This window comes from Oncorhynchus kisutch, linkage group LG3, assembly GCF_002021735.2.
Source record: "Oncorhynchus kisutch isolate 150728-3 linkage group LG3, Okis_V2, whole genome shotgun sequence".
Classification (NCBI taxonomy): Eukaryota; Metazoa; Chordata; class Actinopteri; order Salmoniformes; family Salmonidae; genus Oncorhynchus; species Oncorhynchus kisutch.
Genome location: NC_034176.2, coordinates 40629420 through 40655593, shown reverse-complemented (window position 1 = coordinate 40655593; position 26174 = coordinate 40629420). Strand labels below are relative to the sequence as shown.

The window sequence follows — 26174 nt, the reverse complement described above, 5'->3', positions numbered from 1 at the left end:
CCCTTCTGGCTCGTAGGTACACTACTGACGATGCGCTCCCCAAATTTCACCAGGCTCACTGTTCATTAACTCTTGGAAGTGCTTGCACAAAGGATAGTAACATCTCATCCTGTGTTCTTGGAATCTGAATATCTGGACTTGTCCAGTGACTGCTGAGAAAGATCAGCTGACAACAGGGGAAAGTCCTTGTGGCGGCATGGAGAGACGGCTGACAGGAGGGAATAGACCCCACTGGGACAGTCATGGGGTAGCTTCCCATTTCTTTAGTTTCCCATGCGTCGCAGTATGTTGGAAACACCCGCTTTAGCTACAGAAAGTCAACATACGAGAATACCTCTAGAGTCTGTGAGAGCGGGGGCGGAAGATGACTCATCGGCTGACAACATGGTAACGACTGGACCGGAAACGACTACGAGTAATGAGAGCACAGCACAAGAGAACACCACAGCAACTGTCACAAGTTCTGCTGCAACAGCGGGCCACAAACAGATGCAGGTATGTGTCTGTGGTTGGAGGAAAGTTACATCACACCATGGGTTGAGGATCCACCAGGGGAAGAAGGGGTGTTTGGGTAAAGATAGACAGAGGCCTCGCATTGATTACTTTCTGCGAAAGCGATCAAATCAGTCGAATGAAGCACAGCAACTGGACGCAAACCATAGTTTGCAGTGCATCAGTACCACTGTCATGGAGGACGTAAACTCAAGCACCGAAGTAACAACTGAAGTAGAACCAACAACAGGAGTGGAACTCACCGAGCCTCCCAGACCTGCAGTCGAGAGGAGACTACCAGGGCACAGACCATATGTGAAGTGGCCCGGCGCCAGTGACAAGAAGTTGTGGGAAACGGTGAATACTGACCTTACCTTGACCCTCGAGAAACTTTGAGGCACAGTGGAGAAGAAGTTGGAGAGGATGGGGGACATTATCTATGAGTACGGGACAGAAAGATTTGGAGTGGAAGAGGCAAAAGGCGGGAGAAAGGTTCCAACCCCACCAGTTTCCAGGAGGCAACAAGAAATCAAGCGCCTCGTTCAAGAAAGGCGACAGCTTAAGAAACAGTGGAAGAAGGCCTCGGAAGTGGAGAAGGAGGGCATAGAGGCACTTCAGGCTGATATCAAAACCCGGTTGGCATCCCTCCGTAGAGCAGAGAACCTACGGAAAAGCAGAAGGAAGAAAGAACAAACTAGAACTCGATTCTATAAAGATCCCTTCAAGTTCCTTAAAAGTCTCTTCACAAAGGAAAAAAGTGGAGCTCTAAAAACAACAAAGAAAGACCTAGAGGAGCACCTGAGAACAACAAACTTTGACACAACGCGACATGAACATCTGGCCATCCCATCAGATATCCCACCCATTGAACCCCCGGAACATCATATTGAGACCAGCCCTCCGACATGGAAAGAGGTGGAAAACACAGTTCGAGGGGCAAGAACAGCATCAGCCCCGGGGCCAAATGGAGTCCCGTACAAAGTGTATAAGAACGCACCAGAATTTGCGTTTTGCGCCCCTTCTGGCTCGTGCAGTGGAGGAGATCTTTGTGGGCTATACTCAGCCTTGCCCCCCCCCTACACCACTAGGGTCAGTTTGTTATATCTGGTGTAATTATCCTGTCTCATCTGGTGTCCTGTGTGGATTTAAGTATGCTCCCTCTAATACTCTCTCCCTCCCTCCCCTCCCGGAGGACCTGAGCCCTAGGACCATGTCTCAGGACTACCTGGCCTGATGACTGTCCCCAGCCCACCTGGTCGTACTGCTGCTCCAGTTTCAACTGTTCTGCCTGCGGCTATGGAACCCTGACTTGTTCACCGGACATGCCACCTTGTCCCAGACCTGCTGTTTTCGATTCTCTCATTTGATTTGATTTGGGTGCTCAGGGTCCCATCTAGCTAAGAATTTAACTCCAATATTTGCCATACATGAAATGTCAAAGAGTGAAATTCTGAGCTAGTTCCCTTCCAGTGATGTTGCCTATATACTGAAGGAGGTCAGTAAATGGGTGGGTAACTTTGAACTACAAATCCTATCATCCAATCTCTCAAGTGAACCCATGGAACCCTAGCATCACTTGCAGCTCATTGGTGGACTCGATAGGAAGGCTGTGGTCAGTTAAGTCCAGGAGCCTTAGGAAAATGTCGAGTTGCTTCCCTCTGATTGGCTGATTTGATTGTCACCTTCCACCTCGGCCTTCCAAGATTGGTCCACACTGCAGCCCTCTGAGATATAAAATAAAGGATGGAGCAGGACACACAAGTCAACTCCCTCCCTGAATTGCACCTTCACTTTTCCCTTACATACCATGTTTGCATTCCCGGAGCCCCCCAGCATAAAACCTAAAAAGCCCTGATGTGGGGAGTGAGTCTACTCTTTAGTCATTATAGACTAGATAGCCGATTTTATTACAGACATAAATACTCCTGTTTAATCAGCTGTCAAGGTCCTAGGCTGGTGTGGTAACACATGGTCTGCGGTTGTGAGGCCGCTTGGACGTACTGCCAAATTCCACCTCCACGTTGGAGGTGGCTTATGGTAGAGAAATGAGCTTTTCATTATCTGATAACAGCGCTGGTGGACAGTCCTGCAGTCAGCATGCCAATTGCACACTCAACTTGACATCTGCGGCATTGTGACAAAACTGTACTTTTTAGTGGCCTTTTATTGTCCTGATATGCCACACCTGTCAGGTGGATGGATTATCTTATTACAATGAGAAATGCTCACTAACAAGGATGTATACAAATTTGTGCACTTTGAGAACATTTCTGGGATCTTTTATTTCAGCACATGAAAAGACTTGACATATTGCGTTTATATTTGTGCAGTATAAATGGCTCAATATTACTTTGACAGTAAACAATACCATCCTAACACCGCTCTGGGGATGGTAACAATGAAGGCAGGGAAAATAGGTGGGACACTGCATGTGTAAGGCCTATGCCATCCTGCAGAGAACACACACCAAGACCTTGAGATAAGACATGAAACTCACAGGATGATCTGCAAGATTAAAATGCATCTTTATGACATGATCCCACCTAGCTTATCAAGACAGTTTGAGTAACGGATGTTTAAGTAGAATGAGTATCATTTTTTACACACACCACACAGGAGTAGGCCCTGAAGAACTAGCCAATAAGCATGAACAAACCTATGGCGGCAGGTGTCAAGAAACTAACAGCCGGCAGTAGTGACCTCACATTATACAAATATGTCAGACAAATCAACCCTTCAATTCCTACATCCATGACACTTCAAATCAAACTTTGTCACATGCGCCAAAGACAAGTGTACACCTTACTTACAAGCCCTTAACAAAGCAGTTCAAGAAGATCAAATATTTACTAAATCAAGTAAAAAGAATAAAAGTAGCAATAACGAGGCTATCGGTACCGAGTCAATATGCGGGGGTAGAGGTTAGTAGAGGTAATTTGCACATATGTGAAGGGACTATGCATAGATAAACAGGGAGTAGCAGTGTACAACAGAGGGGGTGGGGGAAAAGGTGTTGTGCCCTCTTCACAACTGTCTTGGTGTGTTAGGACCATGATAGTTCTTTGGTAATGTGACACCAAGGAACTTGAAACTCGCTCTGTCGATGTTAATGGGGGCTTGTTTAGCACGCCTTTTCCTGTAGTCAACGATCAGCTCCTTTGTGCTCACATTGAGGGAGAGGTTGTCCTGGCACCACACTGCCAGGTCTCATCATTGTCAGTGACCAGGCCTACCACTGGTGTTGTGGTGCACCTCAAACTTGGTGTTGAGTCATGTTTAACCACGCAGTCATGGGTGAAAAGGGAGTACAGGAGGGGCCCAAGTGTTGAGGATCAGTGTGGCAGACGTGTTGTTGCCTATCCTTACCACCTGGGGGCGGCCCGTCAGGAAGTGCAGGATCCAGTTGTAGAGGGAGGTGTTTAGTCCCAGGGTCCTTTTCTTTTCCAATCACACTGTAGCTGGGAAACCAGTCACCCTCAAATGGTGCACCTTTAGCCCCTTGTCAGCTACACTGGGGTGGAACTAGTGAAAGCAATGTCCAAAAACATTGCCTGAAACTTGATTTTCCAAAATAACTGGAAATTGAGGAATCTGCTTTTAAACTGATGCACCCAATGTGGTAGGATTCTGACCCATATTGCGACAAACTAGATGGAACTACCAAAGCCTTCATTTCTACACTGCTGGGTTGACATTTGCTATATAGCAGTCACATTAAAATGTAGAAAATCCATTTTGGCCCGAGTGTAATGTTCACGGAACTACGCTATTCTATTGAATCCCACATTCATCCAACTCAAACCTTGGCTCATTATTACAAACTTCAATTTTCCCCTGAAGTTCTACCCATTGATATGAAATGCTGAGACCAGACCATTCAATGCCTTTGACATTTTATTAATCCAAAGAGTGCAGTAGATCTTCACATTCGTTTGCTGGTCCTCTTGTATGACATGCCAGACAGAGTCATGGTCTGAAAAGAGAAAGCATCTGTAATCATTACTCAATAAATCCATGCCAGTACACGATGCTTACCAAACCGGACGCGCTCGTTCTCACATTGATTTTGTTCACCCACACTAGAAGCGATCAGGACATGCAGGTTGAAATATCAAAACAAACTCCGAAACAGTTATATTTGGGGCAAAAAGCATTTCATATTTATGGCAATTTAGCTAGCTAGCTAATTTGTCCTAGTATATAAACATTGGGTTGTTATTTTACCTGAAATGCACAAGGTCCTCTACTCTGACAATTGTTAATGGTATAAATGAACCCTGAAATTGTGTCGCTTCGTGAAACCCCCAGCCATATGCCCCAGACTCACGTTGACGAGGGTGTTTGCGTCTGTAAGTTCTGTGACATATTCGATCCCATTCAGGATGGCCGTCAGCTTGTTACCTTCCCTCATCACCACAGACTGAAACAGGAGAGGTCAACGGTTAGATCTGAAAGCAGTGGTCACCAACTAGGACCAATTTAACAGGCCCAAGTTGGATGGCCATATATGGAGAAGAAAAAAAAGTGAGACAGTGTGCATCAGGTGTGTGAGTTGGTTTTGAGACATAACTGTGCGCCCAGTCCCTGGAGAGCAGAGGAGATTCTGCCAACGAAAGTCAGTCCTCCCACAACATCACTGGGACCTGAACTAACCATAGTGACCCCACATCAGCTGAACTTATAGTTTAGTTAGATACTGGCTGTATATGTAGGGAGATGGATAAACCCAGGCTACATGTATGAAACTCATGGTTGGGTTGTGACATGCGCCACCCACATTGACCTTCCCCCCGGTCGGCGACTCGAGCTCCGTCTCCTGGCCAATGGTGAAGGAGTTGGTGAGGATCTTTGTCCCCGTGGTGACAGTCACCTTGAAGTGGTCTCCAGTCTCCTCAATCTCAGAGATGCTCTTGAGGTCTTTGCCCTCCTGGATAAGCTCATCAGGGAGACCTACATGTTTGCGGCAGCGAGAGAGTCATATGCGGTGCTTTTTAGTACTACAAAAAGTTAATGAAGTGGGACATGAACACTGAATTATTACTACTGAAGTAAAGCGCTGATGCACTATAATATGGCAACACAATGATCTGAATGCATTCCCAGCTAGCACATAACATTCTGAGGACCATACGTTTTAGGGCTTGGTTATTTTGCATACCACATTATGGTGCAGGACAGTTGCTTGGCTTTGGAACATTGTCATTAAGGAATTTGACAAAATGTTCTTTTCTTGGCATTTCATTATTTGATCAGAATATTTCCTGAAAGTTCAAACATTTAATTGAAGGTAAAGTTCTAGGAACATTAGTCATTTTACATTGGGAATGTTCTCAAGTTGTTCAGCTGACTTTAAATATTCTCCTGTGGGAATGTCAGTGCTTCAGCATAATGTTCTGTAGGTTCTCATAGTTACAGTTAAAGTCATGTTCTCAGAACATTAATCAAAACACATTCCGTTCTCAGCTTCAACAAACGCCATCTTCTCTTAAGTGTGTTGAACACAGTAGTTGGCCACACCTGATCTTAATGAGTGCTTGTTCCTGTTGAAATGGTCTGAATAGACTAAATTTATCCACTTTCAATGAGTTACAAAACTAATGCATGACAACTCCATCCTGGTGGCACAGTGGATTAATTCCATGGATAGAGGACAGAAGAGCATAGGTTTGAATCTCAATGACACAATCATTAATGCCTAGGCAAATCATTTAACAATCCCATTGGTGCTGGAAGTTCAAAATAGTTAGCCCAAACCAAACTAGCGGTGTTAAGTCTTAAATTAAACATTCAGTGAAAGTTATTCAAAAACCTATAATTTGTTGTTAAATCTAACACCATTTCAAGTACCCATTGCATTCGCAGTCACCATTGATCTTCATTACTGAAAGGACTACGACTTCTGAAATTAACACCCCAAGTCTAATCAAATGTACAAACCCAACTGCAAGACTTACCAACAGCCTCCATGAAAGACTCAAAGTTGTCATGTGACTCCATCTGGTATTTCCCTGAGAAAGACATGGTGACTATAAGACAGTGACAGTAGAGTCAGCCACAGCTCCCTGCTTGTCTTTATACCCCCATCTATCCAGCCCTGCACTCATTAACTAACTAAAGGTGTCTACAATTGAGAACCCCTCCCCTCATATCTTCCCTGCTACTTGCCTGTAGGCACAGATCTAGGATCAGCTTCCCAGCCAAGGGCAACTAATCTACATCGCAATGGTCAACTTTATTGTACTCCACTTCTCATCCTCTCTTCTTCTACTTTGGCAGTGTGAGTGATCATTGATCTGATTTGATAAACAAGGCCTCCTCGACTCGTAAAAAAATGATAAGCAGTCTCATCATTGTAATACAAGTGTATGGATCAATCAACACATTTCAAATTCAACTTGACTTTATCTCGCTATACACCTGTGTTGAAATTAAACTAGGCTACATTGCACTTTGAGTTGAGAGGTGTATTTTGTCTCCCTGCACTATAAAAAAAGTTGAATCAATGTACAATTGTAAGGCAGCAGACTGCAATAGGATTGTGAGTTTGCAAAAATGTTTGGCATATAGCTGAACCAACATACATTCTCAAGTTGAATTTTAATGTTCACTCAACTTTTCATTTGACGTTGAGTGAACATACAATTCAACTTGAAAAATTGGAATCCAGCTAGAGAATGTTAATCACCCCCAACCTGCACTGACAATGACTGCCAGGAAATACTTCTATTTGATTTAGGTAGTCTCAATAATAACTGGAACAGCCATCTCAGTAACAGATGCAAAATGTCCAACTAATAACAGATTGGATTTCTTTAGAAAAATGTATGTTACTTATGTTGGTGTAGCTTAAGATAATCAACCAATCAATGTACATGCAAAAACACAGGTCTAAAAAGAAAACAATTCAACGTACAATTGTAAGGCAACCAGCTGCAATAGGGTTGTGAGTTTGCTCCACATCTGGGAATATAGCTGAACCAACATACAGTGTTGACTTCCAAGAGCTTTGTACTTGTCTCTGTGTGTGAAGTAAAGGTGGTAGAGTTTTTTTCCCCCTCTGGTTGCACATTTAACATGCTTGCGGGAATGAGGTAAAACGGACTTAAGTTTCCTTGCATTAAAGTCCCCGGCCACTAGGAGTGCCGCCTCTGGATGAGCGTTTTCCTGTTTGCTTATGGCCGTATACAGCTCATTGAGTGCGGTCTTAGTGCTAGCATTGGTTTGTGGTTTTAAATAGACAGCTACAAAGAATATAGACGAAAACTCTCTTGGTAAATAGTGTGGTCTACAGCTTATCATGAGATACTCTACCTCAGGCGAGGAAAAACTTGAGACTTCCTTAGATTTCGTGCACCAGCTGTTGTTTACAAATAAACATAGACCGCCACCCCTTGTCTTACCAGAGGCGTCTGTTCTATCCTGCCGAAAAAGCGTAAAACCTGCCTGTTATTCATGTCGTCGTTCAGCCACAACTCAGTGAAACATAAGATATTACCGTTTTTAATGTCCCATTTGTAGGATATACTGTATGTGCTCGTTGCTTGTCTGTTTTATTATCCAATGATTGTACTTTGGCTAATAGGACCGATGGTAAAGGCAGATTACCCACATTACCCACCTTACAAGGCACCCAGACCTACATACCCGATATCTCCATCTCTTACTCCTGCGAATGACTGGGGTGAGGGCCTTGTCGGGTGTCTGGAGTAAATCCTTTGCATCTGACTCGTTAAAGAAAAATATATATTCTTCCAGTACGGGGTGAGTAATCGCTGTCCTGATATCTAGAAGCTCTTTCTGGTCATAAGAGATGATGGCAGAAACATTATGTATAATATGAATTACAAATAAAGCGGATAAACACACACAATAGCACATTTGTTTAGGGGATCGTAAAACGGCAACCATCTCTTAGATAGATCGCTGGTAGAAAACTGTTTACTACATCCCAAAAGATATACTTTGTAGATAATTGGCCCTCTTTCTGGGACTCACCCACAAACAGGACCAAGCCTGGCCAGCTGAGGATTGATGGACTCCATCCTAGCTGGAGGGGTGCTCTCATCTTATCTATCGCATAGACAGGGCCCTAACTCATCTAGCTCCACAATGAGATAGAGGGCAGGCCAGGCAGTAAAGACTTCCTCCATTCTGGTCATTATTGAAAGAGATTGTGATATCTCACATCGCAAAATAGGGCTACTGAATGTTAGATCCCTCACTTGCAAGGCAGTCATAGTCAATGAACTAAACACGGATCATAATGTTAATGTGACTGGCCTGACCGAAACATGGTTCAAGCCTAATGGATTTACTGTGTTAAATGAGGCCTCTCCTCCTGGTTACACTAGTGGGTTTTGTCCAACATGTCTCCGGGACTACTCATTGCCACAGTCATACCCTGGATCTAGTTTTGTCCCGTGGAATAAAAATTGTGGATCTAAATGTTGTTCCTCATAATCCTGGACTATCGAACCACCATCTTATTACGTTTGCAATTGCAACAAATAATCTGCTCAGACCCCAACCGAGGATCATCAAAAGCCATGCTATAAATTCTCGGACAACCCAACAATTCCTAAATGCCCTTCCAGACTCCCTCCACCTACCCAAGGATCTCGGAGTACAAAAATCGGTTAACCACCTAACTGAGGATCTAAATTTAACCTAGCGTAATACCTTAGATGCAGTCGCACCTCAAAAAATCTGAAGAAAATTTGTCACAAGAAATTAGCTCCCTGGTATACAGAAAATATCAGAGGCCTGAAGCAAGCTTCCAGAAAATTGGAACGGAAGTGGCTCTCCACCAAACTGGAAGTCTTGGAAAAGACAGTACTGTGCAATATCAAAGAGCCCTCACTGCTGCTCGATCACCCTATTTTTCCAACCTAATTGATCAGAATAAGAACAATCCTAAATTTATTTTTGATACTGTCACAAAGGTAACTAAAAAGCAGCATACCCCAAGAGAGGATGTATTTCACTTCATCAGTGATGAATTCCTGAACTTCTACGACGAAAAGATCATGATCATTAGGAAGCAAATTACGGACTCCTCTTTGAATCTGCGTATTTCTCCAAAGCTCAGTTGTCCTGAGTCTGCACAGAACTGCCAGGACTTAGGATCAATGGAGACAATGAAGTTTTCTAATCCTGTATCTCTTGACACATGAAAATAGTCATGTCCTCTAAACCTTGAAGTTGCGTACTGGCCCCTATTCCAACTCAGTAGTTTAAAGAGCTACTTCCTGTGCTTGCCCCTCCTATGTTGAGCATAATGGATGGCTCTCTATCCTCCGGATATGTACCAAACTCTCTAAAAGTGGCAGTAATAAAGCCTCTCTTGGAAAAGCAAAACATTGACCCGGCCGATATCGAATATCCTATTCCTCTAAAAGAATAATAACAATAATATTGCCCAGCATCTCTCTGCCTTCCTGAAGACAAATAATGTACATGAAACGCTTCAGTCTGGTTTAAGACCTCATCATAGCACTGAGACTGCACTCATGAAGGTGTTAAATTACCTTTTTAATGGCATCAGACCAAGGCTCTGCATCTGTCCTCGTGCTCCCAGACCTTAGTGCTGATTTTGACACCACCGATCACCACAATTTTTTGGAGAGATAGGAAACCCTAATTGGTCTACACGGACAAGTTCTTGCCTGGTTTAGATCTTATCTGTCGGAAAGATATCAGTTCATCTCTGTGGAAGGTTTGTCCTCTGACGAATCATTTGTAAGTTTTGGTGTGCCTCAAGGTTCCGTTTTAGGACCACTATTGTTTTCACTATATATTCTACCTCTTTCACTGCTATGCGGACGACACACAGCTGTACATTTCGATGAAACATGGTGAAGCCCCAAAATGTCCTACCCTGGAAGCCTGTGTTTCAGACATAAGGAAGTGGATGGCGGCAAATGTTTTACTTTTGAACTCGGACAAAACAGAGATGCTAGTTCTAGGTCCCAAGAAACAAAGAGATCTTCTGTTGGATCTGACAATTCATCTTGATAGTTGTACAGTCGTCTAAAATAAAACTGTGAAGGACCTCTGCATTACTCTGGTCCCTCATCTGTCTTTTGACAAACACATCAAGAATATTTCAAGGACAACTTTTTTCCATCTTTGTAACATTGCAAAAATCAGTAATCTTTTGTCCAAAAATTATGTAGAAAGGCTAATCCGAGCTTTTGTTACTTCTAGATTAGACTACTGAAATGCTCTACTCTCCAGCTACCCGGATAAAGCACTAAATAAACTTCAGTTAGTGCTAAACACGGCTTCTGGAATCTTGACTAGAACACCAAAATTTTATCAAATTAGTCCAGTGCTAGCCTCTCTATGCTGGCATCATGTAAGGCTAGGGCTGATATCAAGATTTTACTGCTAACCTACATAGCAATACATAGGCTTGCTCCTACCTATCTCTCCAATTTGGTCCTGCCGTACACACCTACACGTACGCTACGGTCACAAGACGCAGGTCTCCTTATTGTCCCTAGAATTTCTAAGCAAACAGCTGGAGGCAGGGAGTTCTCCAATAGAGATCCATTTTTATGGAATGGTCTGCCTATCGATGTGAGAGACGCAGACTCGGCCTCGACCTTTAAGTCTTTACTTTAGACTCATCTCTTCAGTAGGTCCTACGATCCTATACTCAGCCTTGCCCCCCCCCCCCAGCCCCCTACACCACTAGGGTCAGTTTGTTATATCTGGTGTAATTCTCCTGTCTTATCTGGTGTCCTGTGTGGATTTAAGTATGCTCCCTCTAATACTCTCTCCCTCCCTCCCCTCCCGGAGGACCTGAGCCCTAGGACCATGTCTCAGGACTACCTGGCCTGATGACTGTCCCCAGCCCACCTGGTCGTACTGCTGCTCCAGTTTCAACTGTTCTGCCTGCGGCTATGGAACCCTGACTTGTTCACCGGACATGCCACCTTGTCCCAGACCTGCTGTTTTCGATTCTCTCATTTGATTTGATTTGGGTGCTCAGGGTCCCATCTAGCTAAGAATTTAACTCCAATATTTGCCATACATGAAATGTCAAAGAGTGAAATTCTGAGCTAGTTCCCTTCCAGTGATGTTGCCTATATACTGAAGGAGGTCAGTAAATGGGTGGGTAACTTTGAACTACAAATCCTATCATCCAATCTCTCAAGTGAACCCATGGAACCCTAGCATCACTTGCAGCTCATTGGTGGACTCGATAGGAAGGCTGTGGTCAGTTAAGTCCAGGAGCCTTAGGAAAATGTCGAGTTGCTTCCCTCTGATTGGCTGATTTGATTGTCACCTTCCACCTCGGCCTTCCAAGATTGGTCCACACTGCAGCCCTCTGAGATATAAAATAAAGGATGGAGCAGGACACACAAGTCAACTCCCTCCCTGAATTGCACCTTCACTTTTCCCTTACATACCATGTTTGCATTCCCGGAGCCCCCCAGCATAAAACCTAAAAAGCCCTGATGTGGGGAGTGAGTCTACTCTTTAGTCATTATAGACTAGATAGCCGATTTTATTACAGACATAAATACTCCTGTTTAATCAGCTGTCAAGGTCCTAGGCTGGTGTGGTAACACATGGTCTGCGGTTGTGAGGCCGCTTGGACGTACTGCCAAATTCCACCTCCACGTTGGAGGTGGCTTATGGTAGAGAAATGAGCTTTTCATTATCTGATAACAGCGCTGGTGGACAGTCCTGCAGTCAGCATGCCAATTGCACACTCAACTTGACATCTGCGGCATTGTGACAAAACTGTACTTTTTAGTGGCCTTTTATTGTCCTGATATGCCACACCTGTCAGGTGGATGGATTATCTTATTACAATGAGAAATGCTCACTAACAAGGATGTATACAAATTTGTGCACTTTGAGAACATTTCTGGGATCTTTTATTTCAGCACATGAAAAGACTTGACATATTGCGTTTATATTTGTGCAGTATAAATGGCTCAATATTACTTTGACAGTAAACAATACCATCCTAACACCGCTCTGGGGATGGTAACAATGAAGGCAGGGAAAATAGGTGGGACACTGCATGTGTAAGGCCTATGCCATCCTGCAGAGAACACACACCAAGACCTTGAGATAAGACATGAAACTCACAGGATGATCTGCAAGATTAAAATGCATCTTTATGACATGATCCCACCTAGCTTATCAAGACAGTTTGAGTAACGGATGTTTAAGTAGAATGAGTATCATTTTTTACACACACCACACAGGAGTAGGCCCTGAAGAACTAGCCAATAAGCATGAACAAACCTATGGCGGCAGGTGTCAAGAAACTAACAGCCGGCAGTAGTGACCTCACATTATACAAATATGTCAGACAAATCAACCCTTCAATTCCTACATCCATGACACTTCAAATCAAACTTTGTCACATGCGCCAAAGACAAGTGTACACCTTACTTACAAGCCCTTAACAAAGCAGTTCAAGAAGATCAAATATTTACTAAATCAAGTAAAAAGAATAAAAGTAGCAATAACGAGGCTATCGGTACCGAGTCAATATGCGGGGGTAGAGGTTAGTAGAGGTAATTTGCACATATGTGAAGGGACTATGCATAGATAAACAGGGAGTAGCAGTGTACAACAGAGGGGGTGGGGGAAAAGGTGTTGTGCCCTCTTCACAACTGTCTTGGTGTGTTAGGACCATGATAGTTCTTTGGTAATGTGACACCAAGGAACTTGAAACTCGCTCTGTCGATGTTAATGGGGGCTTGTTTAGCACGCCTTTTCCTGTAGTCAACGATCAGCTCCTTTGTGCTCACATTGAGGGAGAGGTTGTCCTGGCACCACACTGCCAGGTCTCATCATTGTCAGTGACCAGGCCTACCACTGGTGTTGTGGTGCACCTCAAACTTGGTGTTGAGTCATGTTTAACCACGCAGTCATGGGTGAAAAGGGAGTACAGGAGGGGCCCAAGTGTTGAGGATCAGTGTGGCAGACGTGTTGTTGCCTATCCTTACCACCTGGGGGCGGCCCGTCAGGAAGTGCAGGATCCAGTTGTAGAGGGAGGTGTTTAGTCCCAGGGTCCTTTTCTTTTCCAATCACACTGTAGCTGGGAAACCAGTCACCCTCAAATGGTGCACCTTTAGCCCCTTGTCAGCTACACTGGGGTGGAACTAGTGAAAGCAATGTCCAAAAACATTGCCTGAAACTTGATTTTCCAAAATAACTGGAAATTGAGGAATCTGCTTTTAAACTGATGCACCCAATGTGGTAGGATTCTGACCCATATTGCGACAAACTAGATGGAACTACCAAAGCCTTCATTTCTACACTGCTGGGTTGACATTTGCTATATAGCAGTCACATTAAAATGTAGAAAATCCATTTTGGCCCGAGTGTAATGTTCACGGAACTACGCTATTCTATTGAATCCCACATTCATCCAACTCAAACCTTGGCTCATTATTACAAACTTCAATTTTCCCCTGAAGTTCTACCCATTGATATGAAATGCTGAGACCAGACCATTCAATGCCTTTGACATTTTATTAATCCAAAGAGTGCAGTAGATCTTCACATTCGTTTGCTGGTCCTCTTGTATGACATGCCAGACAGAGTCATGGTCTGAAAAGAGAAAGCATCTGTAATCATTACTCAATAAATCCATGCCAGTACACGATGCTTACCAAACCGGACGCGCTCGTTCTCACATTGATTTTGTTCACCCACACTAGAAGCGATCAGGACATGCAGGTTGAAATATCAAAACAAACTCCGAAACAGTTATATTTGGGGCAAAAAGCATTTCATATTTATGGCAATTTAGCTAGCTAGCTAATTTGTCCTAGTATATAAACATTGGGTTGTTATTTTACCTGAAATGCACAAGGTCCTCTACTCTGACAATTGTTAATGGTATAAATGAACCCTGAAATTGTGTCGCTTCGTGAAACCCCCAGCCATATGCCCCAGACTCACGTTGACGAGGGTGTTTGCGTCTGTAAGTTCTGTGACATATTCGATCCCATTCAGGATGGCCGTCAGCTTGTTACCTTCCCTCATCACCACAGACTGAAACAGGAGAGGTCAACGGTTAGATCTGAAAGCAGTGGTCACCAACTAGGACCAATTTAACAGGCCCAAGTTGGATGGCCATATATGGAGAAGAAAAAAAAGTGAGACAGTGTGCATCAGGTGTGTGAGTTGGTTTTGAGACATAACTGTGCGCCCAGTCCCTGGAGAGCAGAGGAGATTCTGCCAACGAAAGTCAGTCCTCCCACAACATCACTGGGACCTGAACTAACCATAGTGACCCCACATCAGCTGAACTTATAGTTTAGTTAGATACTGGCTGTATATGTAGGGAGATGGATAAACCCAGGCTACATGTATGAAACTCATGGTTGGGTTGTGACATGCGCCACCCACATTGACCTTCCCCCCGGTCGGCGACTCGAGCTCCGTCTCCTGGCCAATGGTGAAGGAGTTGGTGAGGATCTTTGTCCCCGTGGTGACAGTCACCTTGAAGTGGTCTCCAGTCTCCTCAATCTCAGAGATGCTCTTGAGGTCTTTGCCCTCCTGGATAAGCTCATCAGGGAGACCTACATGTTTGCGGCAGCGAGAGAGTCATATGCGGTGCTTTTTAGTACTACAAAAAGTTAATGAAGTGGGACATGAACACTGAATTATTACTACTGAAGTAAAGCGCTGATGCACTATAATATGGCAACACAATGATCTGAATGCATTCCCAGCTAGCACATAACATTCTGAGGACCATACGTTTTAGGGCTTGGTTATTTTGCATACCACATTATGGTGCAGGACAGTTGCTTGGCTTTGGAACATTGTCATTAAGGAATTTGACAAAATGTTCTTTTCTTGGCATTTCATTATTTGATCAGAATATTTCCTGAAAGTTCAAACATTTAATTGAAGGTAAAGTTCTAGGAACATTAGTCATTTTACATTGGGAATGTTCTCAAGTTGTTCAGCTGACTTTAAATATTCTCCTGTGGGAATGTCAGTGCTTCAGCATAATGTTCTGTAGGTTCTCATAGTTACAGTTAAAGTCATGTTCTCAGAACATTAATCAAAACACATTCCGTTCTCAGCTTCAACAAACGCCATCTTCTCTTAAGTGTGTTGAACACAGTAGTTGGCCACACCTGATCTTAATGAGTGCTTGTTCCTGTTGAAATGGTCTGAATAGACTAAATTTATCCACTTTCAATGAGTTACAAAACTAATGCATGACAACTCCATCCTGGTGGCACAGTGGATTAATTCCATGGATAGAGGACAGAAGAGCATAGGTTTGAATCTCAATGACACAATCATTAATGCCTAGGCAAATCATTTAACAATCCCATTGGTGCTGGAAGTTCAAAATAGTTAGCCCAAACCAAACTAGCGGTGTTAAGTCTTAAATTAAACATTCAGTGAAAGTTATTCAAAAACCTATAATTTGTTGTTAAATCTAACACCATTTCAAGTACCCATTGCATTCGCAGTCACCATTGATCTTCATTACTGAAAGGACTACGACTTCTGAAATTAACACCCCAAGTCTAATCAAATGTACAAACCCAACTGCAAGACTTACCAACAGCCTCCATGAAAGACTCAAAGTTGTCATGTGACTCCATCTGGTATTTCCCTGAGAAAGACATGGTGACTATAAGACAGTGACAGTAGAGTCAGCCACAGCTCCCTGCTTGTCTTTATACCCCCATCTATCCAGCCCTGCACTCATTAACTAACTAAAGGTGTCTACAATTGAGAACCCCTCCCCTCATATCTTCCCTGCTACTTGCCTGTAGGCACAGATCTAGGATCAGCTTCCCAGCCAAGGGCAACTAATCTACATCGCAATGGTCAACTTTATTGTACTCCACTTCTCATCCTCTCTTCTTCTACTTTGGCAGTGTGAGTGATCATTGATCTGATTTGATAAACAAGGCCTCCTCGACTCGTAAAAAAATGATAAGCAGTCTCATCATTGTAATACAAGTGTATGGATCAATCAACACATTTCAAATTCAACTTGACTTTATCTCGCTATACACCTGTGTTGAAATTAAACTAGGCTACATTGCACTTTGAGTTGAGAGGTGTATTTTGTCTCCCTGCACTATAAAAAAAGTTGAATCAATGTACAATTGTAAGGCAGCAGACTGCAATAGGATTGTGAGTTTGCAAAAATGTTTGGCATATAGCTGAACCAACATACATTCTCAAGTTGAATTTTAATGTTCACTCAACTTTTCATTTGACGTTGAGTGAACATACAATTCAACTTGAAAAATTGGAATCCAGCTAGAGAATGTTAATCACCCCCAACCTGCACTGACAATGACTGCCAGGAAATACTTCTATTTGATTTAGGTAGTCTCAATAATAACTGGAACAGCCATCTCAGTAACAGATGCAAAATGTCCAACTAATAACAGATTGGATTTCTTTAGAAAAATGTATGTTACTTATGTTGGTGTAGCTTAAGATAATCAACCAATCAATGTACATGCAAAAACACAGGTCTAAAAAGAAAACAATTCAACGTACAATTGTAAGGCAACCAGCTGCAATAGGGTTGTGAGTTTGCTCCACATCTGGGAATATAGCTGAACCAACATACAGTGTTGACTTCCAAGAGCTTTGTACTTGTCTCTGTGTGTGAAGTAAAGGTGGTAGAGTTTTTTTCCCCCTCTGGTTGCACATTTAACATGCTTGCGGGAATGAGGTAAAACGGACTTAAGTTTCCTTGCATTAAAGTCCCCGGCCACTAGGAGTGCCGCCTCTGGATGAGCGTTTTCCTGTTTGCTTATGGCCGTATACAGCTCATTGAGTGCGGTCTTAGTGCTAGCATTGGTTTGTGGTTTTAAATAGACAGCTACAAAGAATATAGACGAAAACTCTCTTGGTAAATAGTGTGGTCTACAGCTTATCATGAGATACTCTACCTCAGGCGAGGAAAAACTTGAGACTTCCTTAGATTTCGTGCACCAGCTGTTGTTTACAAATAAACATAGACCGCCACCCCTTGTCTTACCAGAGGCGTCTGTTCTATCCTGCCGAAAAAGCGTAAAACCTGCCTGTTATTCATGTCGTCGTTCAGCCACAACTCAGTGAAACATAAGATATTACCGTTTTTAATGTCCCATTTGTAGGATATACTGTATGTGCTCGTTGCTTGTCTGTTTTATTATCCAATGATTGTACTTTGGCTAATAGGACCGATGGTAAAGGCAGATTACCCACATTACCCACCTTACAAGGCACCCAGACCTACATACCCGATATCTCCATCTCTTACTCCTGCGAATGACTGGGGTGAGGGCCTTGTCGGGTGTCTGGAGTAAATCCTTTGCATCTGACTCGTTAAAGAAAAATATATATTCTTCCAGTACGGGGTGAGTAATCGCTGTCCTGATATCTAGAAGCTCTTTCTGGTCATAAGAGATGATGGCAGAAACATTATGTATAATATGAATTACAAATAAAGCGGATAAACACACACAATAGCACATTTGTTTAGGGGATCGTAAAACGGCAACCATCTCTTAGATAGATCGCTGGTAGAAAACTGTTTACTACATCCCAAAAGATATACTTTGTAGATAATTGGCCCTCTTTCTGGGACTCACCCACAAACAGGACCAAGCCTGGCCAGCTGAGGATTGATGGACTCCATCCTAGCTGGAGGGGTGCTCTCATCTTATCTATCGCATAGACAGGGCCCTAACTCATCTAGCTCCACAATGAGATAGAGGGCAGGCCAGGCAGTAAAGACTTCCTCCATTCTGGTCATTATTGAAAGAGATTGTGATATCTCACATCGCAAAATAGGGCTACTGAATGTTAGATCCCTCACTTGCAAGGCAGTCATAGTCAATGAACTAAACACGGATCATAATGTTAATGTGACTGGCCTGACCGAAACATGGTTCAAGCCTAATGGATTTACTGTGTTAAATGAGGCCTCTCCTCCTGGTTACACTAGTGGGTTTTGTCCAACATGTCTCCGGGACTACTCATTGCCACAGTCATACCCTGGATCTAGTTTTGTCCCGTGGAATAAAAATTGTGGATCTAAATGTTGTTCCTCATAATCCTGGACTATCGAACCACCATCTTATTACGTTTGCAATTGCAACAAATAATCTGCTCAGACCCCAACCGAGGATCATCAAAAGCCATGCTATAAATTCTCGGACAACCCAACAATTCCTAAATGCCCTTCCAGACTCCCTCCACCTACCCAAGGATCTCGGAGTACAAAAATCGGTTAACCACCTAACTGAGGATCTAAATTTAACCTAGCGTAATACCTTAGATGCAGTCGCACCTCAAAAAATCTGAAGAAAATTTGTCACAAGAAATTAGCTCCCTGGTATACAGAAAATATCAGAGGCCTGAAGCAAGCTTCCAGAAAATTGGAACGGAAGTGGCTCTCCACCAAACTGGAAGTCTTGGAAAAGACAGTACTGTGCAATATCAAAGAGCCCTCACTGCTGCTCGATCACCCTATTTTTCCAACCTAATTGATCAGAATAAGAACAATCCTAAATTTATTTTTGATACTGTCACAAAGGTAACTAAAAAGCAGCATACCCCAAGAGAGGATGTATTTCACTTCATCAGTGATGAATTCCTGAACTTCTACGACGAAAAGATCATGATCATTAGGAAGCAAATTACGGACTCCTCTTTGAATCTGCGTATTTCTCCAAAGCTCAGTTGTCCTGAGTCTGCACAGAACTGCCAGGACTTAGGATCAATGGAGACAATGAAGTTTTCTAATCCTGTATCTCTTGACACATGAAAATAGTCATGTCCTCTAAACCTTGAAGTTGCGTACTGGCCCCTATTCCAACTCAGTAGTTTAAAGAGCTACTTCCTGTGCTTGCCCCTCCTATGTTGAGCATAATGGATGGCTCTCTATCCTCCGGATATGTACCAAACTCTCTAAAAGTGGCAGTAATAAAGCCTCTCTTGGAAAAGCAAAACATTGACCCGGCCGATATCGAATATCCTATTCCTCTAAAAGAATAATAACAATAATATTGCCCAGCATCTCTCTGCCTTCCTGAAGACAAATAATGTACATGAAACGCTTCAGTCTGGTTTAAGACCTCATCATAGCACTGAGACTGCACTCATGAAGGTGTTAAATTACCTTTTTAATGGCATCAGACCAAGGCTCTGCATCTGTCCTCGTGCTCCCAGACCTTAGTGCTGATTTTGACACCACCGATCACCACAATTTTTTGGAGAGATAGGAAACCCTAATTGGTCTACACGGACAAGTTCTTGCCTGGTTTAGATCTTATCTGTCGGAAAGATATCAGTTCATCTCTGTGGAAGGTTTGTCCTCTGACGAATCATTTGTAAGTTTTGGTGTGCCTCAAGGTTCCGTTTTAGGACCACTATTGTTTTCACTATATATTCTACCTCTTTCACTGCTATGCGGACGACACACAGCTGTACATTTCGATGAAACATGGTGAAGCCCCAAAATGTCCTACCCTGGAAGCCTGTGTTTCAGACATAAGGAAGTGGATGGCGGCAAATGTTTTACTTTTGAACTCGGACAAAACAGAGATGCTAGTTCTAGGTCCCAAGAAACAAAGAGATCTTCTGTTGGATCTGACAATTCATCTTGATAGTTGTACAGTCGTCTAAAATAAAACTGTGAAGGACCTCTGCATTACTCTGGTCCCTCATCTGTCTTTTGACAAACACATCAAGAATATTTCAAGGACAACTTTTTTCCATCTTTGTAACATTGCAAAAATCAGTAATCTTTTGTCCAAAAATTATGTAGAAAGGCTAATCCGAGCTTTTGTTACTTCTAGATTAGACTACTGAAATGCTCTACTCTCCAGCTACCCGGATAAAGCACTAAATAAACTTCAGTTAGTGCTAAACACGGCTTCTGGAATCTTGACTAGAACACCAAAATTTTATCAAATTAGTCCAGTGCTAGCCTCTCTATGCTGGCATCATGTAAGGCTAGGGCTGATATCAAGATTTTACTGCTAACCTACATAGCAATACATAGGCTTGCTCCTACCTATCTCTCCAATTTGGTCCTGCCGTACACACCTACACGTACGCTACGGTCACAAGACGCAGGTCTCCTTATTGTCCCTAGAATTTCTAAGCAAACAGCTGGAGGCAGGGAGTTCTCCAATAGAGATCCATTTTTATGGAATGGTCTGCCTATCGATGTGAGAGACGCAGACTCGGCCTCGACCTTTAAGTCTTTACTTTAGACTCATCTCTTCAGTAGGTCCTACGATCCTATACTCAGCCTTGCCCCCCCCCCCCCCAGCCCCCTACACCACTAGGGTCAGTTTGTTATATCTGGTGTAATTCTCCTGTCTTATCTGGTGTCCTGTGTGGATTTAAGTATGCTCCCTCTAATACTCTCTCCCTCCCTCCCCTCCCGGAGGACCTGAGCCCTAGGACCATGTCTCAGGACTACCTGGCCTGATGACTGTCCCCAGCCCACCTGGTCGTACTGCTGCTCCAGTTTCAACTGTTCTGCCTGCGGCTATGGAACCCTGACTTGTTCACCGGACATGCCACCTTGTCCCAGACCTGCTGTTTTCGATTCTCTCATTTGATTTGATTTGGGTGCTCAGGGTCCCATCTAGCTAAGAATTTAACTCCAATATTTGCCATACATGAAATGTCAAAGAGTGAAATTCTGAGCTAGTTCCCTTCCAGTGATGTTGCCTATATACTGAAGGAGGTCAGTAAATGGGTGGGTAACTTTGAACTACAAATCCTATCATCCAATCTCTCAAGTGAACCCATGGAACCCTAGCATCACTTGCAGCTCATTGGTGGACTCGATAGGAAGGCTGTGGTCAGTTAAGTCCAGGAGCCTTAGGAAAATGTCGAGTTGCTTCCCTCTGATTGGCTGATTTGATTGTCACCTTCCACCTCGGCCTTCCAAGATTGGTCCACACTGCAGCCCTCTGAGATATAAAATAAAGGATGGAGCAGGACACACAAGTCAACTCCCTCCCTGAATTGCACCTTCACTTTTCCCTTACATACCATGTTTGCATTCCCGGAGCCCCCCAGCATAAAACCTAAAAAGCCCTGATGTGGGGAGTGAGTCTACTCTTTAGTCATTATAGACTAGATAGCCGATTTTATTACAGACATAAATACTCCTGTTTAATCAGCTGTCAAGGTCCTAGGCTGGTGTGGTAACACATGGTCTGCGGTTGTGAGGCCGCTTGGACGTACTGCCAAATTCCACCTCCACGTTGGAGGTGGCTTATGGTAGAGAAATTAGCTTTTCATTATCTGATAACAGCGCTGGTGGACAGTCCTGCAGTCAGCATGCCAATTGCACACTCAACTTGACATCTGCGGCATTGTGACAAAACTGTACTTTTTAGTGGCCTTTTATTGTCCTGATATGCCACACCTGTCAGGTGGATGGATTATCTTATTACAATGAGAAATGCTCACTAACAAGGATGTATACAAATTTGTGCACTTTGAGAACATTTCTGGGATCTTTTATTTCAGCACATGAAAAGACTTGACATATTGCGTTTATATTTGTGCAGTATAAATGGCTCAATATTACTTTGACAGTAAACAATACCATCCTAACACCGCTCTGGGGATGGTAACAATGAAGGCAGGGAAAATAGGTGGGACACTGCATGTGTAAGGCCTATGCCATCCTGCAGAGAACACACACCAAGACCTTGAGATAAGACATGAAACTCACAGGATGATCTGCAAGATTAAAATGCATCTTTATGACATGATCCCACCTAGCTTATCAAGACAGTTTGAGTAACGGATGTTTAAGTAGAATGAGTATCATTTTTTACACACACCACACAGGAGTAGGCCCTGAAGAACTAGCCAATAAGCATGAACAAACCTATGGCGGCAGGTGTCAAGAAACTAACAGCCGGCAGTAGTGACCTCACATTATACAAATATGTCAGACAAATCAACCCTTCAATTCCTACATCCATGACACTTCAAATCAAACTTTGTCACATGTGCCAAAGACAAGTGTACACCTTACTTACAAGCCCTTAACAAAGCAGTTCAAGAAGATCAAATATTTACTAAATCAAGTAAAAAGAATAAAAGTAGCAATAACGAGGCTATCGGTACCGAGTCAATATGCGGGGGTAGAGGTTAGTAGAGGTAATTTGCACATATGTGAAGGGACTATGCATAGATAAACAGGGAGTAGCAGTGTACAACAGAGGGGGTGGGGGAAAAGGTGTTGTGCCCTCTTCACAACTGTCTTGGTGTGTTAGGACCATGATAGTTCTTTGGTAATGTGACACCAAGGAACTTGAAACTCGCTCTGTCGATGTTAATGGGGGCTTGTTTAGCACGCCTTTTCCTGTAGTCAACGATCAGCTCCTTTGTGCTCACATTGAGGGAGAGGTTGTCCTGGCACCACACTGCCAGGTCTCATCATTGTCAGTGACCAGGCCTACCACTGGTGTTGTGGTGCACCTCAAACTTGGTGTTGAGTCATGTTTAACCACGCAGTCATGGGTGAAAAGGGAGTACAGGAGGGGCCCAAGTGTTGAGGATCAGTGTGGCAGACGTGTTGTTGCCTATCCTTACCACCTGGGGGCGGCCCGTCAGGAAGTGCAGGATCCAGTTGTAGAGGGAGGTGTTTAGTCCCAGGGTCCTTTTCTTTTCCAATCACACTGTAGCTGGGAAACCAGTCACCCTCAAATGGTGCACCTTTAGCCCCTTGTCAGCTACACTGGGGTGGAACTAGTGAAAGCAATGTCCAAAAACATTGCCTGAAACTTGATTTTCCAAAATAACTGGAAATTGAGGAATCTGCTTTTAAACTGATGCACCCAATGTGGTAGGATTCTGACCCATATTGCGACAAACTAGATGGAACTACCAAAGCCTTCATTTCTACACTGCTGGGTTGACATTTGCTATATAGCAGTCACATTAAAATGTAGAAAATCCATTTTGGCCCGAGTGTAATGTTCACGGAACTACGCTATTCTATTGAATCCCACATTCATCCAACTCAAACCTTGGCTCATTATTACAAACTTCAATTTTCCCCTGAAGTTCTACCCATTGATATGAAATGCTGAGACCAGACCATTCAATGCCTTTGACATTTTATTAATCCAAAGAGTGCAGTAGATCTTCACATTCGTTTGCTGGTCCTCTTGTATGACATGCCAGACAGAGTCATGGTCTGAAAAGAGAAAGCATCTGTAATCATTACTCAATAAATCCATGCCAGTACACGATGCTTACCAAACCGGACGCGCTCGTTCTCACATTGATTTTGTTCACCCACACTAGAAGCGATCAGGACATGCAGGTTGAAATATCAAAACAAACTCAGAAACAGTTATATTTGGGGCAAAAAGCATTTCATATTTATGGCAATTTAGCTAGCTAACTAATTTGTCCTAGTATATAAACATTGGGTTGTTATTTTACCTGAAATGCACAAGGTCCTCTACTCTGACAATTAAGCCACAGAAAACCGAATGTTTCTCATCATCTCGCCTCCTTTATATGGCGGTTGACAACCAACGTTACAACTGACCAGAGTGTGGACCTTAAAGTTCATCTTTCAATCACCCACATGGGTATATGCTCCTAAGAACCAATGAGGAGATTGGAGAGGCCAGACTTGCAGCACATCAAATAGAACCAATTTCTATTTTAGCACCTGGCCACGCAGATGCTTGCTGAGGCGCACGAGCAGTGTGGGTGCAATGATTGAATAACACGTACATTTATTTTGCGACGCGAGCGGTGGGGTCAGCATGTAATTAGAACATTGGCGGCAGCAAACTGTTGAATTGCGTTCACGGCACTGTCATAGACTAACCATTTTGTTAATGGTATAAATGAACCCTGAAATTGTGTCGCTTCGTGAAACCCGCAGCCATACGCCCCAGACTCACGTTGACGAGGGTGTTTGCGTCTGTAAGTTCTGTGACATATTCGATCCCATTCAGGATGGCCGTCAGCTTGTTACCTTCCCTCATCACCACAGACTGAAACAGGAGAGGTCAACGGTTAGATCTGAAAGCAGTGGTCACCAACTAGGACCAATTTAACAGGCCCAAGTTGGATGGCCATATATGGAGAAGAAAAAAAAGTGAGACAGTGTGCATCAGGTGTGTGAGTTGGTTTTGAGACATAACTGTGCGCCCAGTCCCTGGAGAGCAGAGGAGATTCTGCCAACGAAAGTCAGTCCTCCCACAACATCACTGGGACCTGAACTAACCATAGTGACCCCACATCAGCTGAACTTATAGTTTAGTTAGATACTGGCTGTATATGTAGGGAGATGGATAAACCCAGGCTACATGTATGAAACTCATGGTTGGGTTGTGACATGCGCCACCCACATTGACCTTCCCCCCGGTCGGCGACTCGAGCTCCGTCTCCTGGCCAATGGTGAAGGAGTTGGTGAGGATCTTTGTCCCCGTGGTGACAGTCACCTTGAAGTGGTCTCCAGTCTCCTCAATCTCAGAGATGCTCTTGAGGTCTTTGCCCTCCTGGATAAGCTCATCAGGGAGACCTACATGTTTGCGGCAGCGAGAGAGTCATATGCGGTGCTTTTTAGTACTACAAAAAGTTAATGAAGTGGGACATGAACACTGAATTATTACTACTGAAGTAAAGCGCTGATGCACTATAATATGGCAACACAATGATCTGAATGCATTCCCAGCTAGCACATAACATTCTGAGGACCATACGTTTTAGGGCTTGGTTATTTTGCATACCACATTATGGTGCAGGACAGTTGCTTGGCTTTGGAACATTGTCATTAAGGAATTTGACAAAATGTTCTTTTCTTGGCATTTCATTATTTGATCAGAATATTTCCTGAAAGTTCAAACATTTAATTGAAGGTAAAGTTCTAGGAACATTAGTCATTTTACATTGGGAATGTTCTCAAGTTGTTCAGCTGACTTTAAATATTCTCCTGTGGGAATGTCAGTGCTTCAGCATAATGTTCTGTAGGTTCTCATAGTTACAGTTAAAGTCATGTTCTCAGAACATTAATCAAAACACATTCCGTTCTCAGCTTCAACAAACGCCATCTTCTCTTAAGTGTGTTGAACACAGTAGTTGGCCACACCTGATCTTAATGAGTGCTTGTTCCTGTTGAAATGGTCTGAATAGACTAAATTTATCCACTTTCAATGAGTTACAAAACTAATGCATGACAACTCCATCCTGGTGGCACAGTGGATTAATTCCATGGATAGAGGACAGAAGAGCATAGGTTTGAATCTCAATGACACAATCATTAATGCCTAGGCAAATCATTTAACAATCCCATTGGTGCTGGAAGTTCAAAATAGTTAGCCCAAACCAAACTAGCGGTGTTAAGTCTTAAATTAAACATTCAGTGAAAGTTATTCAAAAAACCTATAATTTGTTGTTAAATCTAACACCATTTCAAGTACCCATTGCATTCGCAGTCACCATTGATCTTCATTACTGAAAGGACTACGACTTCTGAAATTAACACCCCAAGTCTAATCAAATGTACAAACCCAACTGCAAGACTTACCAACAGCCTCCATGAAAGACTCAAAGTTGTCATGTGACTCCATCTGGTATTTCCCTGAGAAAGACATGGTGACTATAAGACAGTGACAGTAGAGTCAGCCACAGCTCCCTGCTTGTCTTTATACCCCCATCTA

At 43.2% G+C, this 26174-nt stretch overlaps 3 protein-coding genes across 3 annotated transcripts; all 3 read right to left on the bottom strand.

The window, feature by feature from the left end:
• Nucleotides 1-4373: 4373 nt before the first annotated feature.
• LOC116357745 (fatty acid binding protein 1-B.1-like) lies at nucleotides 4374-6579 on the bottom strand. The gene is made up of 4 exons (XM_031806167.1): nucleotides 6447-6579; nucleotides 5270-5442; nucleotides 4820-4912; nucleotides 4374-4465 (listed from the first exon to the last, which is right to left on the bottom strand). The coding sequence occupies exons 1-4, from the start codon at nucleotides 6511-6513 to the stop codon at nucleotides 4415-4417; spliced, it is 384 nt and encodes a 127-aa protein (XP_031662027.1). The 5' UTR covers nucleotides 6514-6579; the 3' UTR covers nucleotides 4374-4414.
• Nucleotides 6580-13984: 7405 nt separating this feature from the next.
• On the bottom strand, nucleotides 13985-16190 carry LOC109882987 (fatty acid binding protein 1-B.1-like). Its single transcript, XM_031806161.1, has 4 exons — nucleotides 16058-16190; nucleotides 14881-15053; nucleotides 14431-14523; nucleotides 13985-14076 (listed from the first exon to the last, which is right to left on the bottom strand). Exons 1-4 carry the CDS (start codon nucleotides 16122-16124, stop codon nucleotides 14026-14028), a joined length of 384 nt encoding a protein of 127 aa, XP_031662021.1. The 5' UTR covers nucleotides 16125-16190; the 3' UTR covers nucleotides 13985-14025.
• Nucleotides 16191-23597: 7407 nt separating this feature from the next.
• Nucleotides 23598-26174, bottom strand: LOC116357744 (fatty acid binding protein 1-B.1-like). The gene is made up of 4 exons (XM_031806151.1): nucleotides 26042-26174; nucleotides 24864-25036; nucleotides 24414-24506; nucleotides 23598-23689 (listed from the first exon to the last, which is right to left on the bottom strand). Exons 1-4 carry the CDS (start codon nucleotides 26106-26108, stop codon nucleotides 23639-23641), a joined length of 384 nt encoding a protein of 127 aa, XP_031662011.1. The 5' UTR covers nucleotides 26109-26174; the 3' UTR covers nucleotides 23598-23638.

What these genes read in the sequence shown, in the direction of transcription:
- LOC116357745 (XM_031806167.1), bottom strand. Translation starts at nt 6,513, where the DNA reads ATGTCTTTCTCAGGGAAATACCAGATGGAGTCACATGACAACTTTGAG. An exon ending in GTCTTTCATGGAGGCTGTTG is followed by an intron (nt 5,443 to 6,446) that starts GTAAGTCTTGCA and finishes GCAAACATGTAG; the next exon opens with GTCTCCCTGATGAGCTTATC. An exon ending in ACGCAAACACCCTCGTCAAC is followed by an intron (nt 4,466 to 4,819) that starts GTGAGTCTGGGG and finishes TTCTCTTTTCAG; the next exon opens with ACCATGACTCTGTCTGGCAT.
- LOC109882987 (XM_031806161.1), bottom strand. Translation starts at nt 16,124, where the DNA reads ATGTCTTTCTCAGGGAAATACCAGATGGAGTCACATGACAACTTTGAG. An exon ending in GTCTTTCATGGAGGCTGTTG is followed by an intron (nt 15,054 to 16,057) that starts GTAAGTCTTGCA and finishes GCAAACATGTAG; the next exon opens with GTCTCCCTGATGAGCTTATC. An exon ending in ACGCAAACACCCTCGTCAAC is followed by an intron (nt 14,077 to 14,430) that starts GTGAGTCTGGGG and finishes TTCTCTTTTCAG; the next exon opens with ACCATGACTCTGTCTGGCAT.
- LOC116357744 (XM_031806151.1), bottom strand. Translation starts at nt 26,108, where the DNA reads ATGTCTTTCTCAGGGAAATACCAGATGGAGTCACATGACAACTTTGAG. An exon ending in GTCTTTCATGGAGGCTGTTG is followed by an intron (nt 25,037 to 26,041) that starts GTAAGTCTTGCA and finishes GCAAACATGTAG; the next exon opens with GTCTCCCTGATGAGCTTATC. An exon ending in ACGCAAACACCCTCGTCAAC is followed by an intron (nt 23,690 to 24,413) that starts GTGAGTCTGGGG and finishes TTCTCTTTTCAG; the next exon opens with ACCATGACTCTGTCTGGCAT.